This window comes from Macaca mulatta, chromosome 13, assembly GCF_049350105.2.
Source record: "Macaca mulatta isolate MMU2019108-1 chromosome 13, T2T-MMU8v2.0, whole genome shotgun sequence".
NCBI lineage: Eukaryota > Metazoa > Chordata > Mammalia > Primates > Cercopithecidae > Macaca > Macaca mulatta.
Genome location: NC_133418.1, coordinates 50,308,826 through 50,332,790, shown reverse-complemented (window position 1 = coordinate 50,332,790; position 23,965 = coordinate 50,308,826). Strand labels below are relative to the sequence as shown.

Sequence of the window (23,965 nt, the reverse complement as noted above, 5' to 3'; positions counted from 1 at the left end):
AAAACCTTTTGGCACGAATATACGCCTGTTTTCTGCAGCCTTTCCCCTTCTGTACCCTGCTGGGCCAGATCTAGGCTAACTCGAGCTGAAGTCCTGGCTCCTTCCAAAGAGAGAGCACTAACACAAGCCAGGATGATCCACACCAGAAGGTAAACACCATTCAGGTAACTGAAGATTAAACACAGTGAGCTCTGAATAGCCAAAGCTTCAACGCGAAAATACTACAGCCTAATATTCGTAAATGACTGAAAATAGTAATAGGAAGGGCAGTACAGGGTAATACAGTCCTTGGGGCTGATCCAGGTGTAGAAATGCCTATTACACCTCTGTAGTTCCCCATGAATTAGCCTGGCTCCGAGGACTTAAGTTGAAGTGCATTCTAGCCTGTTTTCTTTTTCTTTCTTTTTCATTTTTTTGAGACAAAGTTTCGCTCTTGTTGCCCAGGCTGGAATGCAATGGCGCGATCTCGGCTCACTGCAATCTCTGCCTCCAGGGTTCAAGCGATTCTCCTGTCTCAGCCTCCTGAGTAGCTGGGACTACAGGCGTGTGCCACCACGCCCGGCTAATTTTTTGTATTTTTAGTAGAGGCGGGGTTTCACCGCGTTAGCCAGGATGGTCTTGATCGGACCTCGTGATCGGCCTCCCAAAGTGCTGGGATTACAGGCGTGAGCCACGGCGCGCGGCCGAGCACTCAACTCTTTATCCCTGAGATGTCTTCAGTGATGGAGAACTAGGCCTGAACCTCCCAAGGGTGCTGACCTTCAGGTTCCAGGCTGTGGTCTTGCGGTCTTGCTCTTTACTCTGGATTCCAGGTGCTGGAGTGATTTTTTTTTTTTTTTTTTTTTTTTTTTTTTTTTTTTTTTTTGGAGACAGAGTTTCACCCTTGTTGCCCAGGCTGGAGTGCAATGGCACAATCTCAGCTCAGCGCAACCTCTGCCTCCCAGGTTCAAGCGATTCTCCTGCCTCAGCCTCCTGAGTAGCTGGGATTACAAGCCTGTGCCACCACGCCTGGCTAATTTTGTATTTTCAGTAAAGACGGGGTTTCTCCACGTTGGTCAGGCTGGTCTCGAATTCCCGACCTCAGGTGATCCACCTGCCTCAGCCTCCCAAAGTGCTGGGATTACAGGCATGAGCCACCATGCCCTGCCTAATCTTGGATTCTTTTTTTTTTCTTTTTTTTTTGAGACGGAGTCTCTCTCTGTCACCCAGGCTGGAGTGCAGTGGCTCAGTCTTGGCTCACTGCAAGCTCCATCTCCCAGGTTCACGTCATTGTCCTGCCTCAGCCTCCTGAGTAGCTGGGACTACAGGCGCCCACTACCACACCCGGCTACTTTTTTGTATTTTTAGTGGAGACTGGGTTTCACTGTGTTAGCCAGGATGGTCTTGATCTCCTGACCTCATGATCCGCCTGCCTTGGCCTCCCAAAGTGCTGGGATTACAGGTGTGAGCCACTGTGCCCAGCCCCTAATCTTGGATTCTTAAGCCCAGGCTCTTTGTAGCTTATTCTCCAGTATGCTTTCCTCCAAGCTTCCAGTTCTAGGCTTCCTTAATATGTAATTCCAAATGTCTGGATTTTTCCAGCTAGAGATGGGGAGCTCTTAACTTTCTGGCTCCTGGTCCCAGGCTCCTTAGGATTCAGGACTAGTTCGCAGGCAGGAAAAAAATGGCAGGTGCCAACGGGGTCGCTGGTGTTGCCTGAGGGCAAGCCAGGCCTGCTGATTTCCCACTAGGTAGCCCTCTGGGCTAGGTCCCCCTCCCTCTAGTGTGTTTTGCAGCTGAGCTGTCTGGGCTGGAGATGTTCCAGGCTGGAGAGGGGGCTCCAAGCTCTCCAGGCTATTGAGGCAGCTGCTGGGCAATTCCGTGGTCTGGACCTCCTGACAAGCACCTGGTAAGGCAGAAGCAGAAGGCAGGTGGCTGGTGGGGATATACTGAAGCCAGATCAATGGTGAGAATGGGGTTTGGGACACACAAAGCGGTGAGCGAAGGGGAGTGACTCACAGCAACAGGGGGGCCTCCTGTGGACTTGAGACTTGGGCAAGGGCTGCTGCAACAGACACAGCAGGGCTCCATCCAGCTGCTGGAAGATGCTGAGCATAAGCAGCGTCTGGCGGAGATCAGGGGTCAGGCTCCACTGCTCCTCTTCCAGCAACTCCCTGACCACTCCAAAGTCTTGTCTGAGCTGCAGCGCTCCCTGCAGGCTGAAGGCAGAGGTACAGTATGGCCACTTGACCCTCCTGCCTCTCCCACTTATCCCCTTCCTTTTCCCTGTTCCATTCACCCCCTGCCACTTCCGCCTTTACTCCTGACCTGAACCGAATCCCATGGGTAAGAATGTGGTCGAGCCAGGCACCCACGATGGCTGTCAGTGCCTGACCAAGGGCAGGGGCCTGGGCTTGGGGTGGCAACCCTTGCAATCCTTGTAACACAGGCTCCAGTACGGTACGGACCACTAAACCAGCATACTCACTAGGAGCACTGGGAAGTTCTGGAGTAGAGAAGACAGAATATAAGGCTGTGGAGATCCACTGAACCCCTAAATGGAGTGTTTGGGAGAAGAGGGTAGAATTTCAGCAGGGAAGGGAACAGAAGCTGAGGACAAGGATGGAGACAGTGGAGGGGAATTGGGATTTGGCAGGGGTGAGACACTATTACCCTCTTGGAACCCTGGAAGGAGAAGCTGGGATGAGGAGTTACCAGGACAGAGATGAAGCCGCCAGTACCGACCCCGTGGCATGTAGAGCTTGAAACCTTGCATGGCTTGTTTATGACATTCTTGAGAAAAGAGACTTAGTGACTCTTCAGGCAGGAGCTGTAGGGATAGGGAAAAAGTAAAAGGGGCTTGTCAAATTATGATGATCCTGTATATCTAAGGAGCTCTATGTCCAACTTGACATCCATAAAACCCCAGAATTGTTGCAGAGTTGTGTATGCCTGGCCATTTTTTGAGGAGCAATGCCATAGTTGTCATTGGGTTTTCCAAGAGGTCTGGACCCAAATTATGAACAATTGTCCTAGGATTACCTTGCTCTCCCCAGCTTGGTTCAAAACATGGAAAATCCTTGAGGTTAATTTTATTATACAGGAGCTTTCAGGAAAAAGACATACCCTGCCCCCACCCCCACAACACACACACATAGTACATGCCAGAGAGAGGGATTGTATGATCTGCAATGGGCCAGAGGTTGAGGGAAGAAAAGGGAATTACAATGACCTTTTATTTTTGAGACAGAGTCTTGCTCTGTCACCCAGACTGGAGTGCAGTGGCGTGATCTCGGCTCATTGCAACCTCTGCCTCCCAGGTTCAAGTGATTCTCCTGCCTCAGGCTCCCAAGTAGGTGGTACTACAGGAGTGCACCACCACACCCAGCTAATTTTTGTATTTTTAGTAGAGACAAGGTTTTGCCATGTTGGTCAGGCTGGTCTTGAACTCCTGATCTCAGGTGATCTGCCTGCCTCTGCCTCCCAAAGTGCTGGGATTACAGATGTTAGCCACTACACCCAGCCTACAATGATCTTTTGGTTATCACCTACAAAAGGAAGACAATAACTGTGTGTAGACCAGAAGCAATGACTATTTGAACGTTCTGAGACTCAGGAAGTTTTGGAATGTCCTTACATTGAAGGGCATTATTATTATATATTATTATTCTTGACAGCCCACTCCAGAGCAATATAGCAAGAAAAGGCCTATATGCTGGTTTTGTTTCTTTGGTTTGATAGATTGTTTTTGGAGGGAAAGAACACAGCAATAAAGCTGGTTTCTGCTCTACAGCCCATCTTGAGGGAGAGGAACCCCAATAAATGTGGTTAATGGCAGCTGCTCTGTAAAGAAATGGTAGATACCAGGGAGCCTGAAGACAGGATAGACCTGGGTGGGGGGCAGACATGGAGTGGAGTCCATATGGCTCCTGGCACATCTGACAACCTGTCTAAATCCAAAATCTTCCTCTCTTCTCCGGTAAATGCAAACCCCCTTCTCTTTCCTTATTTATGTCAAGGAAATTACCCTTTTGTCAATGGACTTTTGTTAGGAGCCTCTGTACTCAACACCAAGGGAATACAAGGTGCAGAGTATGTGACAGTCTCTCCCCGAACCACTGGGATCTTACAGTCCAAACAGGGAGAAAACTCATAATGCCTCTTTTTTTATTGAGACGGAGTTTCACTCTTGTTGCCCAAGCTGGAGTGCAGTTGTGCAATCTCAGCTCGCTGCAACCTCTGCCTCCCAGGTTCAACTGCTTCTCATGCCTCAGCCTCTTGAGCAGCTGGGATTACAGGCACCCGTCACCACGCCCGGCTAATTTTTGCATTTTTAGTAGAGATGGGGTTTCACCATGTTGGCCAGGCTGGTCACAAACTCCTCATCTCAAATGATCCGCCCATCTCGGCCTCCCAAAATGCTGGGATTACTGCCCTTCTGCTCTTACAATGTCACCCCATCACTCATGAGGTAAAGCCCAAATTCTTGGGGCTGGTGTTCATGCCCTCCACAATTTGATGCCAAATTGCTTACTACTTTACCCACACACCCAACCCCGGTGAACATACCCACAAAAGGAACCTCTGCTCTGGTAAGACCACCTCTCTGCTACTCCCCCAAGGATCGACAAACTGCCCACTTCCAGTAACCCCAGCCACTCCTCCGAGGCTTCCCAGCCACCATCTCCAGCAGTAGGCCATGTATGGAGCCTTCTGTAAACCACATGCCCACTATAGCCTTCCTTCCTCAGGGCTCTATGACCGTCACTGTGTGCAGTACTCATGATAAACCAGCTCTGGGGCATGTTGAGTTTAAGTAGATAGCAGTAAATTGAGGTAGAAATGCCCAACAGGCAAATGCAGATGTTTGACTAGAACTCTGGGAGCCAGGCTGGGCGCGGTGGCTCATGCCTGTAATCCCAGCACTTTGGGAGGCCAAGGAGGTGGATTGCTTTGAGCTCAAGAGTTCAAGAACAGGGCACATGTTTTCAGGATCTCCTGAGGCTGTGTCACGAGCCAAACTTTTTTTTTGAGACAGAGTCTTGCTCTGTCACCCAGGCTGGAGTGCAGTGTCGTGATCTCGGCTCACTGCAAGCTCCGCCTCCCGGTTTTACACCATTCTCCTGCCTCAGCCTCCCGAGTAGCTGGGACTACGGGCGCCTACTACCTCGCCTGGCTAGTTTTTTGTATTTTTTTTAGTAGAGACGGGGTTTCACCGTGTTAGCCACGATGCTCTCGATCTCCTGACCTCGTGATCTGTCCGTCTCGGCCTCCCAAAGTGCTGGGATTACAGGCTTGAGCCACCGTGCCCGGCCCAAACTTTTAATTAAAACAAATATATATATACACATATATGTATAAATGTATATATACACATATATGTGTATATATATATACACTCTGTTGCCCAGGCTGGAGTGCAATGGCATGCTCTCAGCTCACTGCAACCTCCACCTCCCAGATTCAAGTGATTCTCCTGCCTCAGCTTCCGAAGTAGCTGGGGTTACGGGCGTGTATCACAATGTCCAGCTAATTTTTGTATTTTTAGAAGAGACAGGTTTCACCATGTTGGCCACGCCGGTCTTGATCTCCTAACCTCAGATGATCTGCCTGCTTCGGCTTCCCAAAGTCCTGGGATTACAGGTGTGAGCCACTGCACCTGGCCAAAAAAGTTTCGTTTTTTGTTTTCTTTGAGACAGAGTTTTTGTTCTTGTTGCCCAGGCTGGAGTGCAATGGCACTATCTCAGCTCACTGCAACCTCTGCCTCCTGGGTTCAGGCGATTCTCCTGCCTCAACCTCCCGAGTAGCTGGGATTACAGGCCCCCACCACCATAGCAGTACTTTTTTGTATTTTTAATAGAGACGGGGTTTCACCATGTTGGTCAGGCTGGTCTTAAACTCCTGACCTCAGGCGATCCACCCACCTCGGCCTCCCAAAAAAGTTTTAAAAAAAAATTTTTAAAAAGAGTTCAAGACCAGCCTGGGCAACACGGCAAAACCTTGTCTCTACAAAAAAAAAAAAAAAAAAAAAAAAAAAAAAAAAAATTTAAGTAGCTGGGCATTGGCCAGGCAGGGTGGCTCACACCTATAATCCCAGCACTTTGGGAGGCTGAGGCGGGTGGATCACCTGAGGCCAGGGGTTCGAGACCAGCTTGGCCAACATGGTGAAACCCATCTCTACTAAAAATACAAAAATTAGCCGGGTGTGGTGGTGGGCGCCTGTAATCCCAGCCACTCAGGAGGCTGAGGCAGGAGAATCACTTGAACCCAAGAGGTGAAGATTGCAGTGAGTGGTGATCATGCCACTGCACTCCAGCCTGGGTGACAGAGTGAGACTCCTTCTCAAAAAAAAAAAAAAAATGTAGCTAGGCATTGTGGCTTGCATCTGTGGTCCCAGCTACTCAGGAGGCTGAGGTGGGAGGATTGCTTGAGCCCAGGAGGTGGAGGTTGCAGTGAGCCAAGATCACATAACTGCACTTCAGCCTGGGTGACAGTGCAGTTATGTCTTAGAAAAAAAAAAAAAAGAACTCTGGGACCCAAGACACTGTGGGTAAGCAGGACTACAGAGAGAAAAGCAGAGAGTTAAGGACTGAACCCTACAGCCATGCCCCTATTCAGGGCAAAGAGGAGAAAACTGAGCAGGGAAACAAAAACCAGACATCTTCGACATAGGAACAGATAAATGTACAAAATGGGGAAGAGAAAATATAATGGCTTTATTCATAAGTATATAAGAAAATGTTAGGAGAAACAGGCAAACATGGATGAAGGTTACTACTGTGAAACAGAAATCAGAGGTGGGTGAGGGCAAACAAAGTGCTATTTTTTCATTAGTTTTATAAAATAATATTCTATTTCACTTTTTAAACTATAGACATGCATTATTTTATTTTTTGAGACAGGATCTCTCACTGTATTGCCTAGGCTGGCTGAAATGCAGTGGCTATCATAGCTTACTGCAGCCTCGGCCTCCTGGGCTCAAACGATCCTCTTGCCTCAGCCTCCCAAGTAGCTGGGACTACAGGCGCAGCCACCATGCTCAGCTAAATTTTTTAATTTTTGTAGAGACGGGGGTCTGTGTTGCTTAGGGTGGTCTCGCTATGTTGCCCCTGGTGGTCTCAAACTCCTGGCCTCAAGCAATCCTCTTGCCTTGGCCTCCCAAAGCATTAATAAAAATACAAATTAAACTTTTAAGAGAGGAGAAATGTGCCGATAACTGGTAAGTAAAGGGAAAGATGCAATCATGTATCCTGAATTTTCTCTTTAAAATATACCTAAGAGTAACCAAATCATTAATGAAGGCAAGTTTTTCTTCATAGGAGTAATCCAACTCATAAATGAAGTAGGAATGATGAGAATTGAAATGTTACCCCTTTACAACCTCTAATGAAATAATGAATCAAGGCAATGATCCGCTGGTGCCATCACAAAACGAGAGTCTGGCATTACTGGGGAGAGGATGGGGGATACACAGATGAAATTGACCATGAGTTGATAATTGTTAAATGCTTGGTGATAGACATATGGGAGTCCATTATATACCTCTCTCTACATTTGTACATGTTTGAAATTTTCCATAGTAAAATGTTAAAGGGGCCAGGCATGGTGGCACATGCCTGTAATCCCAGCGCTTTGGGAGACCAAGGTAGGTGGATCACTTGAGCTCAGGGGTCCAAGACCAGATTGGGCAACATAGTGAAACCCTATCTCTACCAAAAAAAATACAAAAGTTAGCCAGGTGTGGTGGCACAAGCCTGTAGTCTCAGCTACTAGGGAGGCTGAGGTGGGAGGACCGTTTGAGCCCAGGAGGTAGAGGCTGCAGTGAGCTGAGATTGTGCCACTGCACTCCAGCCTGGGTGACAAAGTGAGACCCTGTCTCAGAGAGAAAAAAAAAAAGTTAAAGAGAACAAAAAATAAAAAATGAACAGAGCAAAAAAAGATAAATTTAGCAGAGACTCCAAGGAGATTCCAAGTTACTGAGATGCTCTACTCTTCCCACCCCTGATACTTGGCACAGAACACAGGGTCTTAAACTGCCACTGTTAAGGCCCCTGTTCTCACCTGGATCTGTGCAGTCAGCTTCTGGATCTCCAGGCCCAGCTGCTGCTCCACTTCCAGAGCTAAGCTTTCCTCTGAGGCCAGGCTAGACAAAGCTTCTGCCTCATGCAATAGAGGCTTTGGGTGGAAACAGGAAGTGAGGGCTCAGCCTAGCTCAGGCTGCTCCCCTCCCTACTCCCCAGCCACTCACAGGTAAGTCCTTTTGGATCAGGAGCAGGAAGGAAGCTGGGTCCCATGCTGCCAAGTACTGCTGAGCTCTGCCCAGGAACCAAAGCAAGGTGGTCTGCAGGGTACAGAGACCTAGGGCGACAGGCGCAGGATCTGGGGATTTGAGCAGTAAAGTGAGTATCTTAGGGGTCATGGAGTACCTTTGGGAAGAGGCAGACTTCAGAACAAAGAAAAGAGATATCCTCAAGTGCTTTGTCTCCCCAGACCCAGCCCCTTGTCTCACCTGCAGGCTGGCAGAAAATCAGTCGTAACCTGGGCTCTCGAAGGGCATCCAAGAGAGGAGGAAAGAGCTGCTGCAAAAGTTCAGCAGTGCGAGAGGATGTGGGAAGGCTGCTCTGACCCCCAAGAGCTGATCCCAAGGCCTGGCAGAAACCTGAGGATGAGAGACTATAGTGTGGTGGGGAAGCGGTAACCTGGGATTTATGTCACCCCCAGGGCCCCTTCCTTCTCACCTTGGTCCCAGTTCCAGATAAGCGACTGATGAAGTAAGCTGTGACACAAAGAAGCCAGCTCCTTCTCACACTCCTGAGGCAGGGATGCTAGTGGGAGAAATGACTCTGGAGCCTGAAAACAAGGTCTCACTTTCCACAACCCCTGCCCACTCAATGATGAGGGAAGAAGGCATGCTTCCTCCAAGACTCAGGACTGGGGTGGAAAGCAAGACTTCGCCTTGAAAGTTCAGAAGATATAGTCTGAACCCAGGGATGTTCATTCTAAAGGGCCTGCCTTTGCCTTCAGGATGGAAGGTGAGTGAGTTTGCCAGGGGGAAGAGACCCCAGCCTTCCCAAACGCCCACCCAAGCCCATCACTCACCCTGACCCAGTGCCTGACTCAGCTGTTGCGCTGTTGCCCTGAGGTCCCTCCAGGGTCCCAGATTTAGGTCCAGACTCTGAGCACAGGCTGCCCACAGCAGGGTCCAATATTGGCTCCACAAGGCTCCAGCCCCTCCAAGCCGTAGTCCACAGCTGGCTGAACCCGCCACGCCCCCTACCAGGCCCAGCAGCCCTGGTAGCAGATCCCGCTCCTCATGGCACCGCCTGCGGAGCTGGTCTCTCAATCCCGATCCCCGGAGCGCCTCGTCCAGCCGACTTGCCACCTGGCAACCCCGCTCCCCCGTCAAGAGGCAGAGCACACGGGACGTGGGGAAAGGACGTGCAGCCCCCGGGACGTGGCTCAAGGTTTTTCCCTGTAGCGTGTGATAGGCGGGAAGTACCAGGAGAAGTTCGGCAAGTTGGGATGACAGGCCTGGGCTGGCAGGCTCCCGGCCGAGAGCGCGAAGCTGCATCTCAATGACAGCCTCCAGGCACTGGGCGGCTAGTCCGATGGGGCGCGCTAGCAGCAACGGCTCGAGAGTCTCCCCAAGGCCGATTCGCAGGACTGCCCCTTGGGAAGGGGGCAGCTGCAGGTCGCGGCACCACTGGGGCAAGGGGCTAGGGCCGCCGGATGGCGAGCCAGGACTCAGGGTCTTCATGAGGCGCACAGCCGCCTGTAGGTGGCAGGCGCAGTTTCGGGCCTGGAGGAGCTGCTCCCGCTCGCGATGCAGCCGCAGCAACACGGCCCGGAGACGCTGCAGCGCGGGAGGGATCGGGCCGCCACCTGCGGGCCCTCGCCTCCAGGCCGCAGCATCAGCCTCATAGTCCTCGCTCACACCCGCCGGCGTCGGCCACCACGGCGTCCCTCCAGAAGTTCCGCCCGGCCAACCGTGAACCTCCCCGCGAAGAGCGCCCGTTCGCCTTCTCTCCCACTGCTCCTCCCCAGTGCCCCCGGGTTGCGCCCTCAGCGGGGGCACGATAACAAGTGGAGGCAGGCTACCAGAGCGAGACGCCTGAGCCATGAGCGGCGGGTCCGGAACGAACCTAGCGATTCCCACTTCCCCGCACGGACCAACGCCCATCGTAGCTCGGACTTCGCCCCATTCCAAGAGCCGTTTTCTCCAGTCCAGGAGTCGCGGGGACCTTCATGGGCCCTCTCGTACTCCGTAATGGGAGGCTTCTGCCCCTAACAAAGATGGCCGCCTTCTCTGTCCCACCCCGCCCTTTGGCTGGTATCAAATACTAGACTACCTTTCACTTCCGAGTCACTGTAGACGCGATGGCGCCGATTCCGAAGGCTGTGGAGAGGATCAAGCTAGGTGAGCAGTATGACAAGACCAGAGAGGGTCTAGGAGGGCAGAGGCAGCCCCTCTTGGGTCCACCTGTGGTCTGAACGTTTCGAGTAGGATTTTATGCAGAGGGCAGAGGGTGGAGAGTCGAGGGTGGAGTAGGGAGGACTCAAGCCCATCTATCCCAAGCCCGCTGACGAGGCTCCGCCTTCCTTTCCTGTAGACTGCCCTCTGCGGCCCAGCTGCCCACTGGAGGTCGCTGCTGTACCCAAACTTTGCAAGGAATTCGGTCCAGAGGATTACGGCGAAGAGGTAAAAGCGACCCCCAGTTTCCCCCAGTCCTGCTTATTTTGGTCACGCCTCTTTTAAATCAGCTGTGCAGAAACCGGCGACGGGTGAGCGCCAGACGGGGCCCTGGAGGCTTTGGGGAGTTGTAGTCTCCGGCCATGCCCTTGAGGATCGTAGGCAAGTGAGAGGCAGGGGACCAGCAGGATGATCCTGCTGTAACAGATGCTCCAAGTGGATAGAATTGAGCAGACAAGGGCCTCTGAGGTGAGGATTAGGGAGTGGGTACGAGTTCCTTGGGGAAAGATGTTATGGAGGCCGGGCGCGGTGGCTTGTGCGTGTAATCTCAACACGTTGGGAGACTGAGACGGGAGGATTGCTTGAACCCACGAGTTCGAGACCAGCCTGGGCAACATAGTGAGACCCCATCTCTACAAAAATGTTTTTTAAAAATTTAGCCGCATGGTGGGTGGGGGATATCTGGAGCGCGAGAGGTCGAGGTTGCAGTGAACCATGATCATGCCACTGCACTCCAGCCTGGGGAACAGTGAGACTCTGTCTAAAAAAATTTTTAAAAAGCCAGGCCCAGTGACTCACACCTGTAATCCCAGCACTTTGGGAGGCTTAGGCGGGAGGATCACTTGAGGTCCGTGGTTTGAGACCATCCCGGCCAACATGGTGAAACCCCATCTCTACCAAAAATACAAAAAACTAGTTGGGTGTGGTGGTGTGCACCTGTAATCCCAGCCCCTCGGGTGGCTGAGGCAAGAGGATCGCTTGAACCTGGGAGGCAGAGGTTGCAGTGAGCTGAGATCACACCACTGCACTCCAGCCTGAGCAACAGAGGGAGACTCCATCTCAAAAAAAAGAAAAAATATTTTTTTATAGATGGAGGGGACGGTGTGAGCAAAGACAGTAAAACAAGGAAAAGTTGAGAGAACTTTACTAAAGTGAGACCAGAGTGGAGAATTTGGTTGGAACAGTAAAAGATGGGGCGGGAGAGAAGGCAGCAGATAGTTTGAAAGGCTTTGACTTAGCACAGGGATTTGGATGTTCTCAGTAGGCAACAGGGTTTTTTTGTTTTTTGGTTTTTTTGAGATGGAGTCTTACTCTGTCACCCAGGCTGGAGTGCAGTGGTGTGACCTTGGCTCACTGCAACCTCCACCTCCCTGGTTCAAGCAATTCTTCTGCCTCAGCCTCCTGAGTAGCTGGGACTACAGGCACATGCCACCACTCCCAGCTAATTTTTGTATTTTTAGTAGAGACCGGGTTTCACTATGTTGGCCAGCATAGTCTCGATCTCTTGACCTCGTGATCCGCCCGCCTTGGCCTCCCAAAGTGCTAGGATTACAGGCGTGAGCCACCACGCCCGGCCTTTTTTTTTTTTTTTTTTTTTTTTTTTTGAGACAGAGTCTCACTCTGTCACCCAGACTGGAGTGCAGTGGCTCCATCTCCACTCACTGCAACCTCCACCTCCCGGATTCAGGCAATTCTCCTGCCTCAGCCTACTGAGTAGCTGAGATGACAGACGCCTCCCACCACGCCCAGCTAATTTTTGTATTTTTAGTAGAGAGGGGTTTCACCATATTGGCCAGGCTGGTCTCAAACTCCTGACCTTGTGATCCACCCGTCTCGGCCTCCCAGAGTGCTGGGATTACAGGCATGAGCCATCGTGCCAGCCACTAAAATCTACTTCTGAAATGTCTCTTGACAGAAGCCCCTCATTTCCATTCCTGGTCTCACTGCCACTCCTTTAGATCAAGACTCCTTGTATCTGGCCTGAACTAAACATTACATCCATAGCCTCATCTTCCCTCAGCAGTATTTCTTTTTCTTTTTCTTTTCTTTTTTCTTTTTTTTTTTTTTTTTGAGACGGAGTTTCGCTCTTGTTGTCCAGGCTGGAGTGCAATGGTGCAATCTTGGCTCACCGCAACCTCCACCTCCCGGGTTCAAGCAATTCTCCTGCCTCAGCCTCCCGAGTAGCTGGGATTACAGGCATGCGCCACCATGCCTGGATAATTCTGTATTTTTGTAGAGACTGCGTTTCTCCATGTTGGTCATGCTGATCTCAAACTCCAGACCTCAGGTGATCCACCTGCCTTGACTTCCCAAAGTGCTGGGATTACAGGCTTGAGCCACCACGCCCGGCCACTGCGCCCGGCTGTCTCAACACTATTTCATTTGATTGTTTCATTCCCCAGATCAAGTCCACTGCTATCACTGACAAGATAAAGTCCATACTCACGGCCAGGCGCGGTGGCTCACACCTGTAATCCCAGCACTTTGGGAGGTTGGTGCAGGCGGATCATGAGGTCAGGAGACGGAGACCATCCTGGCCAACATGGTGAAACACCGTCTCTACTAAAATACAAAAAATTAGCCGAGTGTGGTGGTGGGTGCCTGTAGTCCCAGCTACTCGGGAGGCTGAGACAAGAGAATCGCTTGAACCCAGGAGACAGAGGTTGCAGTGAGTTGAAATTGTGCCATTGCACTCCAGCCTGGCGACAGGGTGAGAATGTGTCTCAAAAAAAAACAAAAAAAAATGTACACTCACTGTGTCACACATGTTTCTTCACACACGGTTCCTGGCTATGTCTCTACTGGAATAGCCTCCTCACCAATCTCTTTGTTTACTCAGCACACACTTACAGAATACCACCTATGTACTGGACACTGTTGTAGGTACTGGGAGATAGCAGTAAACCAAACAGACAAAAATCTTTGTATTCAACAAATTAGGAGCATCTAATGAGGGCAGCCAGTGAACAAATAAATAAGCAACATAGTATGTTAAATATGAGAAGTACAAAGAAAAAGCAAGAAGGAGGATAGGGAATGCTAGTGGAGTTGGGAAGTTTCTCCTTCTAAAAGGAGTGGTCAGACCAAGTGTGGTGGCTCACGCCTGTAATCCCAGCACTTTGGGAGGCTGAGGCAGGCGGATCACCTGAGGTCAGGAGTTCGAGACCAGTCTGACCAACATGGAGAAACCCCGTCTCTACTAAAAAATACAAAATTAGCTGGGCATGGTGGTGCATGCCTGTAACCCCAGCTACTCCGGAGGCTGAGGCAGGAGAATCACTTGAACCCTGGAGGCGGAGGTTGCGGTGAGCTGAGTTCATACCATTCACTCCAGCCTGGGCAACAAGGGCAAAACTCCACCTCAAAAAAAAAAAAAAAAGGAGTGGTCAGAGAAGTCCTCTCTGAGAAAGTGACATTTACGTAGAGATCTAAAAAGGATGAAGGGGTGAGCTGTTCACTGGGGAACGAGCATTCCAGGCAAAGTAAAGTGCAAAGCCCTAAGATGGGAGCACAGCTGGTGTGCTGTGGGAACTTCCAAGGACAGTACTGTGGCTGGAGGAGAGTGACAAGATAGCAGAAGATTCACAGTGATATTGGGGGACCAGATCATATGTAGGGGCCATGTAGTGAATTCAAAGAGTAGCACAGACTGTGGTTTGGGGACAGGTAGTAGAAGGTCAAGGAAATACCTGTTTGTTTTTTTTGAGACGGAGTCTCTCTCTGTTGCCCAGGCTGGAGTGCAGTGGCACGATCTCGGCTCACCACAACCTCCACCTCCCAGTTTCCAGCAATTCTCCTACCTCAGCCTCCCAAGTAGCTGGGATTACAGATGCGTGCCACCACGCCTGGCTGATTTTTGTATTTTTAGCAGAGACGGGTTTCACCATGTTGGTCAGGTTGGTCTCAAACTCCTGACCTCAAGTGATCCACTCGCCTCAGCCTCCCAAAGTGCTGAGATTACAGGCGTGAGCCACTGCACCCAGCTTTTTTTTTATTTTTATTTTTTATTTTTAATGATGATTACACTGGTTTGAGGAGGAAGAGAGAGGAAATACAGTATATATTTGAGTGGCACATCCTGAGGAGGCTGCCTAACATGGGGCAGAGAGCATGCTTTATTGATTTATTTATTTATTATTTATTTATTTATTTATGTTTATGAGACAGAGTCTCGCTCTCTCACCCAGGCTGGTGTGCAGTGGTGTGATCTTGGCTACTGCAACATCTGCCTCCCAGGTTCAAGCAATTCTCATGCCTAAGCCTCCTGAGTAGCTGGGACTACAGGCGTGTGCCACCCATGCCCGGCTCATTTTTGTATCTTTAGTATAGGTGGGGTTTTGCCATGTTGGCCAGGCTGGTCTAAAACTCTTGACCTCAAGTGATCCACCCGTCTTGGCCTCCCAAAGTGCTGGGATTACAGGCGTGCGCCACCGTGCCCAGCCATATTTATTTATCGAGACAGGGTCTCCCTCTGTTATCCAGGCTTCAGTGCAGTGGCATGATCATAGTTCACTGCAGTCTTGAACTCCTGGGCTCAAACAGTCCTTCGACTTCAGCCTCCCAAGTAGCTGGGACTATAGGCATGCGCCACCACACCTGGCTCATTATTTATGCTTATGTTGCAGTTAGGAAGGTGAAACAAACCCACCAGGAAATTGAATTTAAGTATAGGACTGATGAAGGTGCCTAGCAGTATAAGTGGAGATGCTGTTAAGCCAGGACTGTCTTCGGAGGGAAGCCTTGGATCGAAGATTGTTTAGAAAATTGAGTATACCTCAATCATCTGAAGTCCTGCCTACAGCTTTTTTTTAGCATGCTGGAGTTTCTAAGTTTGTGGCTTCTAAATCAATAAATCCAAAAGATCATTGACTTCTAAGCTTCTCAGTCAGTCCTGCTCTGTTTAGGCCTGATTAGGCAAATAGGAATGTAATCATTCCTGTCTTTGAAGCTTATACTCCCTGAGGAAATGACTCTCATCAGAACCACAGAATGTGTGAGCCAGGTCTTAAAGAGTCTTGCCTTATTTTGTGAATGAGGGAGAGGTCCAAAGAAGTTACATGACATCTCCAGAATCAAACAGCCAGGAAGTGGCAGAGTGAAAACTTGGACAAGCTGGGCATGATGGTGCACACCTGAAGTCCCATCTACTCAGGAGGCACAGGCAGGAGGATCACTTGAGCCTAGGTGTTTCGGTCTAGCCTGGGCAACACAGCAAGACCTTGCCTCAGAAACAAACAAAAAATAGTTGGCCGGGCACAGTGGCTCACGCCTGCAATCCCAGCACTTTGGGAGGCCGAGGCAGGTGGGTCACTTGAGGTCAAGAGTTCAAGAAACCTGGCCAATGTGGTGAAACCCCATCTCTACTAAAAATACAAATGGCATTGTGGCACGTGTCTGTAATCCCAGCTACTTGGGAGGGTGAAGCAGGAGAATTGCTTGAAGACGGGAGGCAGAGGTTGCAGTGAGCTGAGATTGTGCCATTGCACTCCAGCCTGGGTGACAGAGCAAGACTCTGCCTCAAAAGAAAAAATAACCTCAGATGCAAGTGGCTCCACTCCAGCACAATGCCCTTTGCAATTCCATGCTGCCTGGCCAATGAGGAGAGCAATAGAAAGCAATCAATAACAAGGTTCTAAATTGTGTAACACAGACCACGTGGGTGCAGATTAGTTGGAGGGGGCAGAGATAATTGGAGATGAAAGGGTCTGGGAAGGTTTGAAGGGAGATAGAATTTGAACTGGACCTTGCAGGTAAGGCATGATGTGGTGAGAAAGAAGCTCAGAGTTAGTAGGGATTGGAGAGCAGCTGGGGGAAGGCCCCAAGGCTGGAGGGAGCCTGGTAGTGAGAGGGAGGACAGCAGTGAAGCAGGGGAGGATTAAAAGGAGGGCTAGAAAAGTCAGTCTGGGAGCCTTTTGGAAGGCTCTGAATCCTAGGCTGGGAACTGGGTTCAACGCTGCCTATGGCCTTGGCAGTGGGGGATTATTGGATGTCCCTGAGTAGGGAAGTAATTTCTCAGAGCTTAGCTTTGTGGAGAAACAGATGAGGTTCAGAGGAGCAGCCAGCCAGGAGCTGCTGTACTTGTTTAGGTGTGAGCTAACCTCAGGGTGGGTTATGTGGGGCTGTTCATACTGCAGATATGACAGGGGGCCTAGCTGAAAGAGCAGGTGAGAGAGCTTCATTCCAGGGGCTTCAGTGTGGCTAACTCAGGTTGAGGAGAGAAGATCCTGGATGGTGGAGAAGGCTAGGCTGAATACCATACTCAACCCTTGGGAAGGCAGGAGAGCAGCAAGGGGAAGTGATTCACTACAAAAGCCGGGGGCAGCAGATTTTGTGGTGCTGAGGAGGGAGAGGTCAGAGCCAGTGAGAGTCTTGGGCTGGATGGCTGGTTGGTGGCTGCCGTGGTGGAGAGATCAAGCCAGCGAAGCCCTCGCTCTCTCCAGGAACTGCCCCCAACACCAGCCTCCCCTCCCCTCCCCCTCCCAGGACATAGTGGATTTTCTTCGACGGCTTGTGGAGAGTGATCCCCAGGGCCTGCACCGGATCCATGTGGATGGGAGCAGCGGGCGGCTGCAGCTGTGGCACCATGGTGGGGAGTGCAGGGGCTGGGCCCAGGGATCGAGGCTGGTACCCTGGGAGGGCTGACCCTCAGATGCACCCCTGTCTCATGTTCTTTCTTTCCTGTCTGTTTCTCCCTCCTGACAGATTACCTCCTGGGCCACTTGGATGATGAAGGGAAATCAACTCGACAGAGTGACGGGGGCAAGGGGGCTGAGGGACTGGGCACCTACTGTGGTCTCCGCAAGTCCTTCCTGTATCCTCCCCAAGAGTCTGAGCCCTGCCCTCAAAGCCCTTCTGCCTCTGCCACCTTCCCCAGTGTCTCAGACAGCCTGCTTCAGGTGGCCATGCCCCAGAAGCTCCTGGTGACAGAAGAGGTGAGATTCTCAGGAGAGGACTTTGCCGTCCCCCGGGGTTCTTTCAATCCCCGTATTCCCATCCCTATATTCTCCCCTAATTGGTACCTTTCAAGATCCTTCTGCACTGCCTGCCCCCTTTCATGTTTGCTCTCCATTTCCCTGTTTCTCCCTTTTTCTGTCACCTGCCCTTCGTCCTTCAGGAAGCCAACCGCCTGGCTGAGGAGCTGGTGGCTGAGGAGGAGCGCATGAAACAGAAAGCAGAGAAGAAGCGACTTAAGAAGAAGGTGGCTAGAGCATAGCTGGAGGGTGCAGGGGAGCCAAAGCGATTTGGGAGAGGGAAAGAGGAAGGTTTGTGGGAACAGGAGAGAGCTCAAGATGGCCTGCAGTGGACTGTCTTGCCAGGAGGACACAAGGGGCCCGGGGACTGGGGGGTCTCTCACAGGCTATCTGGTGCAGTGGTTCTGGAATCCTACTGTGCTGCCTAGGTAGGAATCTGCCTCCTTACATGAGGCCTCTGGCTGGTGCCTCTCTTGTCTGCTTTTTTACCTGCAAAATGAGGATAATAACGATGCCAGTCTCATAGAGCTGCAAAGATGGAATGAGAAATCTTAGCCCAACAGATGACATACAGTAAGTATTCAAAATACATCATTATTACCATTACTATTGCAGCGTCAAAAGGAACGAAAGCGACAGGAGCGTTTGGAGCAGTACTGTGGGGAGCCCAAGGTGAGTATCTACGGCCGGTACTAAGAGCACCAAGTGCCAGGAAGGTGAGGGCCAAGAAAGCAGACAGCTCCAGGTGATCCCAGCTGTGTACCTGTCCACCTTTCTTCCAGGCCAGCGCTATCTCAGATGGGGATGAGAGCCCCCCATCCAGCCCTGGAAACCCAGTTCAGGGACAGTGTGGTGAAGAAGAGGTAAGAACCCCTTTTTTCTCTTCTTGGTCTTTTTTTTTTTTTTGAGACGGAGTCTCGCTCTGCCGCCCAGGCTGGAGTGCAGTGGCCGGATCTCAGCTCACTGCAAGCTCCGCCTCCCGGGTTCACGCCATTCTCCTGCCTCAGCCTCCGGAGTAGCTGGGACTACAGGCGCCCGCCACCTCGCCCGGCTAGTTTTTTGTATTTTTAGTAGAGACGGGGTTTCACCGTGTTAGCCAGGATGGTCTCGATCTCCTGACCTCGTGATCCGCCCATCTCGGCCTCCCAAAGTGCTGGGATTACAGGCTTGAGCCACCGCGCCCGGCCTCTTCTTGGTCTTTGCTCATTTTCCTCCTCTTCCTCCAGAATGTACTTTATCCCCACCCCCTCCCTAACTTTCCATTTTGTTCACAGGACTCACTGGATCTGTCTAGCACTTTTGTGTCTCTGGCTTTGCGCAAGGTTGGCGATTGGCCCCTCAGTGCCCGCAGAGAGAAGGGACTGAATCAGGAGCCCCAAGGCAGGGGCCTGCCCCTCCAGAAGATGGGTCAAAAGGAAGAGAGCCCTTCAAGAAAGGAGAGGCCCCAGCAGAGTCCAAAGGCACAGGTGAGGTGGCTGAAGAACCTTTTTCAGCTGGAACCGTGGAAGGGGCACAAGGATCTGCTGGGGAGGCACAGGATCTAAGGACTGACGCAGGGTCCAGTGGGAGTTCTCTGGCCCTAGGGTCAAGAGACGTGGAGTCAGGCCCTGTCACTGTCACCATGACCCCGGGTGGTTTCCTCTCTAGGAAGATAGGGCTGATACCATCTTGTAGGGCTGTCATGAGGATTACATGAGTTGGGTAATACTAATTATAGTGTTATCTGTTTAAACAAAGGAGAAGGATTTGGGGAGGCTGAGACCTCAAGGCCTGCTTGACTTTGCACCCTATCCCCAGGCATCTCCGGGACTGCTGGCAGCTGCCTTACAACGGAGCCAGGAACTGGCAAGTGAGATCCTTTCTCTCTCCCTCCTTACCCTGCCTTCCCTGGGGTAGCCCCTTCTGAACCTTCTCACCCTCTTTCCTTTCCAGAGTTGGGTACCAGCTTTGCTCAAAATGGTTTCTACCATGAGGCCGTGGTCCTCTTCACCCAGGCCTTGAAGCTCAACCCCCAGGACCACCGGTAGGTGGGGGCTTGGCCAGGGCAGGGCAGTGTTGAGGACTCAGACATTTGGCCACCTTCTGTCTTTATCAGGTTATTTGGAAATCGTTCCTTCTGCCATGAGCGGCTGGGTCAGCCAGTGTGGGCCCTGGCTGATGCCCAAGTGGCCCTTACCCTACTGCCTGGCTGGCCCCGGGGCCTCTTCCGCCTGGGCAAGGCCTTGATGGGACTGCAGGTAATAGGTCTGGGACTGGAAACGGAGAGATTTGGGTGGGATGGAGTGGGGAGAGGGTCTATGTTGACTTTCTAGATAAGCTTCTAGTACCAAAATGTCACAATGGTGTGGTACTAGGAGCAGGGGCCAGTTTTGGAAAAGGTACTCTTAAGCTCCTTGACACCCTGACACCTAATCTTTTCTTTCTGATCCCTCTGGGACCAAAGCGCTTCAGAGAGGCAGCTGCTGTGTTTCAGGAGACTCTGAAAGGTGGGTCCCAGCCTGATGCAGCCCGAGAGCTCCGCTCTTGCCTTCTCCAACTCACACTGGTAAGGGGGCCAGGCCCACTGTCATGCTGAGGCGGGTATCGGGGAGAATTGGCTGGGATTGCAATACCAAGCCTCAGGTGGCTAAGGAGGGGGTGGGGAAGGATGGGTGGAATGAGAGGCATGGGCTGTCCTGCTTAGAAGAAGGATCTGGTGCCCTTCTCTCTCCCTTCTCAGCAGGGTCAGCGAAGAGGAATCTGTGTACCACCTCTGTCACCTGGGGCCCTCCAGCCACTTCCCCATGCTGAGCTGGGAGCCTCAGGCCTATCTTCCCTCAGGTGCCCTCGAAGCACTGCTCCGAGGTCCCCTGGCCTGTGTCCACTCTTGCATTATCCTCCGTGTCACCGAAGCCACCCCAGCCAGCCCCTCTCCCAGACTCAGAGTAGAAGGCCCCATCCTCTCCAGCCCCAGGATTCCTCAAAGGGCTGGGACATCCTGGGACTTGGGCTCCAGCATCTACCTCAGGCCAGATGAGGGGGTACCAGTCCCTATATACATCCCATGGCGGGGGACATAGTGTGGTGACACTTCACTGCATATTTTGAGACCTTATTCTCTAGATCCATAGTTAATGATGTCCCTAGCAGTCATTCCTCTTGCCATGGGGAAGTTTCTGATGAGAGAAAGGAGCCCCACATCCATTGAAACATCCTTTGGTTCTCAAGCAGAAGGCTTCTTCTGGGGGCAGTAAGGAAAAATAAAACCCAACAAGGCTCAAGAAGGGAACTATAGGAAAGTTCAGGTTTTTAGGCTATAACAGAGACAGTGAGAAAGCATCTGGGCCTTGCTCTTCCTCTTGGTCCTGGGGGCCTCATTCACCAACTAGAGCTTGGTGTGCAGGAACAGGGTCACAATGCTGAGGGGTCTTGAGTCCCACCTTTCAGCTTAATAGATGCTCACCTCTTCCCAGCCCCAGCTCATGCCCTGTTTTTCTAGCCACAGCCCCCAGATTGCTCACAGCTCCTCATGCCATTTCCTGTCCAGATAGCTGTGTATGACTCTGACCTCTCTTGTTCAGTGGTCTGGTGCTCACCTCCTCTCACTGCTAGAATATTCACCAAGGGTTGCATTTGGGAAGTCTCTTACCAGCTCCTGCTTAGAGCTGGTAGGGCCATACATGTCCACGCTCCTGACTGGTGGCTCTCCTGCTGAATGGGGCCTCAGCAGGTGCCCAGGCTGCTACAACCTTGGCCACTCTATTTCTCTACACCACCATTGGGCATTGTAATTAGCCTTTCCCCATGTTAATTTATTCAGTTTTTCCAAGGGTCAACTGAATTCACCACTTCCTGTGTAAGAATCATGATCTCCTTTTAATTTCACCACTAAGATCCTGGCAGCTTCCCCTAGCTGGTTCCTCCGTAGTCCTACTGGGACTGTCAGCTCATTTAAATGTGGGTCTGCAGGAGGCTTTAGCTCTCCCCCAAGCCCCTTGCCTTTCACAGAGGAACCATTCATCAGGATAAATGATTATTGCTGCCCTACGGGTCTTGCTCAATACTGTTCATACCTGGAGAGAGGAGGTATTGAAACATCTCCTTTATGTGTGACTTTCGCAAATTTTAAAAACTTGTTTATGGTTTAGGCCCCTTAAATACTGTGTAGCAGGATGAAGTCTACCATTACCAACTGAGTCACCTTGGACGGGTCTGTCAACATCTAAGCCTCAGTTCCCTCGTCTATAAAAATGAGGGTAGTCCCTACCTCATAAGAGATATTGTGAGGATGGAAAGCGAAAGTGTGAGAAAATACCTCCCAAGTGCCTGGTACATAGTGGGTGCTAAATAAACCAGTTTTTGTCTGCAACTGTCCTACATAGTCATGCTTCCCACAGTAGGAAGAGAGGAGTATGGGTGAATTGGTACTGAAATTCACAAAATCTATAGTTCTGGGACTGTGATTCTCAAAGTGTGGTTTCTAAGCTAGCAGCATCAGCATCATCCAGGAACTTATTAGAAATGCAATTTCTCAGGCTGGGCACGGTGGCTCACGTTTGTAATACCAGCAGGGGAGATTACAGGGAGATTACTTGGGAGGCCAAGACGGGTGGATCAGGTCAGGAGTTTGAGACCAGCCTGACCAACATGGAGAAATGCCCCCTCTACTAAAAATACAAAATTAACCAGGCGTAGTGTCACGTGTCAAGTAGCTAGTAATCCCAGCTACTCGGGAGGCTGAGGCAGGAGAATCACTTGAACCCGGGAGGTGGAGGTTGCGGTGAGCCAAGATCGCGCCATTGCACTCCAGCCTGGGTAACGAGCAAAACTCCTCTCAAAAAAAAAAAAAAGAAAGAAATGCAATTTTTCAGGCCCCATCCTAGACCTTCTATGTCAGAAACCATGGGAGCAGAGCCCAGCAATTTGTGTTTCAATAAACCTACCAAGTGATCCTGATACACACTATTCGAGGGCTTAGCTGAGCAGACCTTGATCCAGAGGCCATTTTGGTGGGACAGGTTTGAGTTTTGTTGTCCAAGGCTTGAGTGTAAGAGGTGGCAGTGCTAGCTGGGCGAGAATTTGGGAAACCTTAATGGGGAGAGAGGTTATGACTCAAAGCCAGTTAACTTGACTGGACCCTACCTTCCTAACTAGAAGGATTTGCTGTGAGAGTTCTTTGCTCACCCCTGGTTGGGGAGCAGGATGTGCATAGGTGGTTGTGTTTGTTCAAGGGGTGATTATATTACAGTGGTTCCATAAGAGGTCTGCTCATCTGGCTTTCCGTTTTTGAGCAGGGACCTGCACGCTTTTGGGACTTCTGTGGGGCTCCTGGCCTCTCAAACAATGGCCGCCCACCACTACTCAATGGTATTTTTGCCTTCCAGCTGAACTGGCTCCTTGTTCTAGCTTCTCAAGTAAATGTTCCCTCCCCGGTACCTTAGCCTATCCTGGACTTCTAGGTTTTCCAAGAGTCATGTGACTCCTGACACTTTGCCCCACTTTCACCCTCCTAATTAATAGGGGTCTGACCCAATAGCCTGAGTTCTGAGTTCCCAGGACTGGAAAGTTGGGTGACCAACCATCCTGGTTTTCCTGGAACTGAGGGATGTCCTGGAATGAGGGACTTTCAGTGCCAAAACTTGGAAAATGCTGGGCAGATGGAAAAGAGTTGATCACTCTACTGGAAATGTTCCAGAGAGGCATTATTTAGAAGGTATGAAGGGAGTACTGAGGGGGCAATGCAGTTGCAAAGAGGTTTTTTTTGCATATGCATAATGGCTGACAGATTCTTAGCTCTACACCAGTGGTCACTGTCTGTTTCCATGTTGCCATTTTTCTTCCAGTTGCCGACATTTGCTAGGTTGTCATTGACTCATGCAATCCTTAATCCCTGGGGCAATCGCAGATTCCTCTTCTGTGACCACCTCCCAGCCCCACCTCAAGTCTGGCCCTGAGTTCTCTGTTGTTACCTTCTGCAGTGGCCAGAGATATACTCCCTTCCTCAGGTCTCTATCAGTCTCTGATCCACCCTGTGCCCACAGCCAGATTGGCCTACCCTAAACAATGGTCTCATGTCTCTCTCTAAAACCTCCAGGGACCATGCTCTAAAGTACAATGCCTAAGTTCCTACCTGTGGCCCTTTCTCCTCCCCTCTCTCTGTAAATCCTTTGCTGCTTTCCTTTAGGATCAGTCACCTTTATAGAGACCAAGAGCATGGGCTCCTGAATCAGACAAGCAAACAACTCAGTCCCTGTGCTACCACTTGCAAACTGTCACATGGCCAAGTTTCCTCAGGGTTCTGTGATTCAGTCTCCTTATCCTTAAAATGGGAAGAAAATTCTCTGTCCCGTTGGGTTATTTTAAGGATTAATACCTGCAAAGCACTTGGAACTGCTTAATAAATGGTAGTTAATTGTCTGAAAATGCCAGGTTCCCTTCTACCTTCCAGCCTTGTTCACTCCCCAAGGCATATCCTCTCTTGGGCCCTCCACCTGCAACTAAGGCCCTAGCTGACCCCCCTTGAACCCATGGAGCTTCCTTGAAAGTGGGGTTGTCACACTTAGGC

The 23,965-nt window shown here is 50.9% G+C and overlaps 2 protein-coding genes across 36 annotated transcripts; one reads left to right on the top strand and one right to left on the bottom strand.

Moving 5' to 3' along the window:
* Nucleotides 1–1,016: 1,016 nt before the first annotated feature.
* Nucleotides 1,017–10,334, bottom strand: CCDC142 (coiled-coil domain containing 142). Of its 10 annotated transcripts, XM_077958215.1 has the most exons (10): nucleotides 9,079–10,334; nucleotides 8,718–8,804; nucleotides 8,489–8,638; nucleotides 8,228–8,358; nucleotides 8,041–8,154; nucleotides 5,576–5,638; nucleotides 2,695–2,809; nucleotides 2,308–2,485; nucleotides 1,999–2,198; nucleotides 1,017–1,885 (listed from the first exon to the last, which is right to left on the bottom strand). In XM_077958215.1, exons 1-10 carry the CDS (start codon nucleotides 10,157–10,159, stop codon nucleotides 1,629–1,631), a joined length of 2,376 nt encoding a protein of 791 aa, XP_077814341.1. In that variant the 5' UTR covers nucleotides 10,160–10,334; the 3' UTR covers nucleotides 1,017–1,628.
* On the top strand, nucleotides 10,334–21,769 carry TTC31 (tetratricopeptide repeat domain 31). 26 transcript variants are annotated; one of them, XM_077959291.1, is made up of 13 exons: nucleotides 10,334–10,396; nucleotides 10,590–10,678; nucleotides 16,934–17,036; nucleotides 17,153–17,382; nucleotides 17,565–17,648; nucleotides 18,037–18,093; nucleotides 18,204–18,284; nucleotides 18,744–18,887; nucleotides 19,219–19,270; nucleotides 19,354–19,444; nucleotides 19,517–19,658; nucleotides 19,865–19,966; nucleotides 20,144–21,769. In XM_077959291.1, the coding sequence occupies exons 1-13, from the start codon at nucleotides 10,357–10,359 to the stop codon at nucleotides 20,435–20,437; spliced, it is 1,509 nt and encodes a 502-aa protein (XP_077815417.1). In that variant the 5' UTR covers nucleotides 10,334–10,356; the 3' UTR covers nucleotides 20,438–21,769. The 26 variants fall into 26 exon arrangements, with proteins under 26 accessions (XP_077815417.1, XP_077815416.1, XP_077815409.1 ...); XM_077959290.1 differs by having other exon boundaries at nucleotides 20,141–21,769; XM_077959283.1 differs by having other exon boundaries at nucleotides 19,159–19,270; nucleotides 20,141–21,769.
* Nucleotides 21,770–23,965: the final 2,196 nt, after the last annotated feature.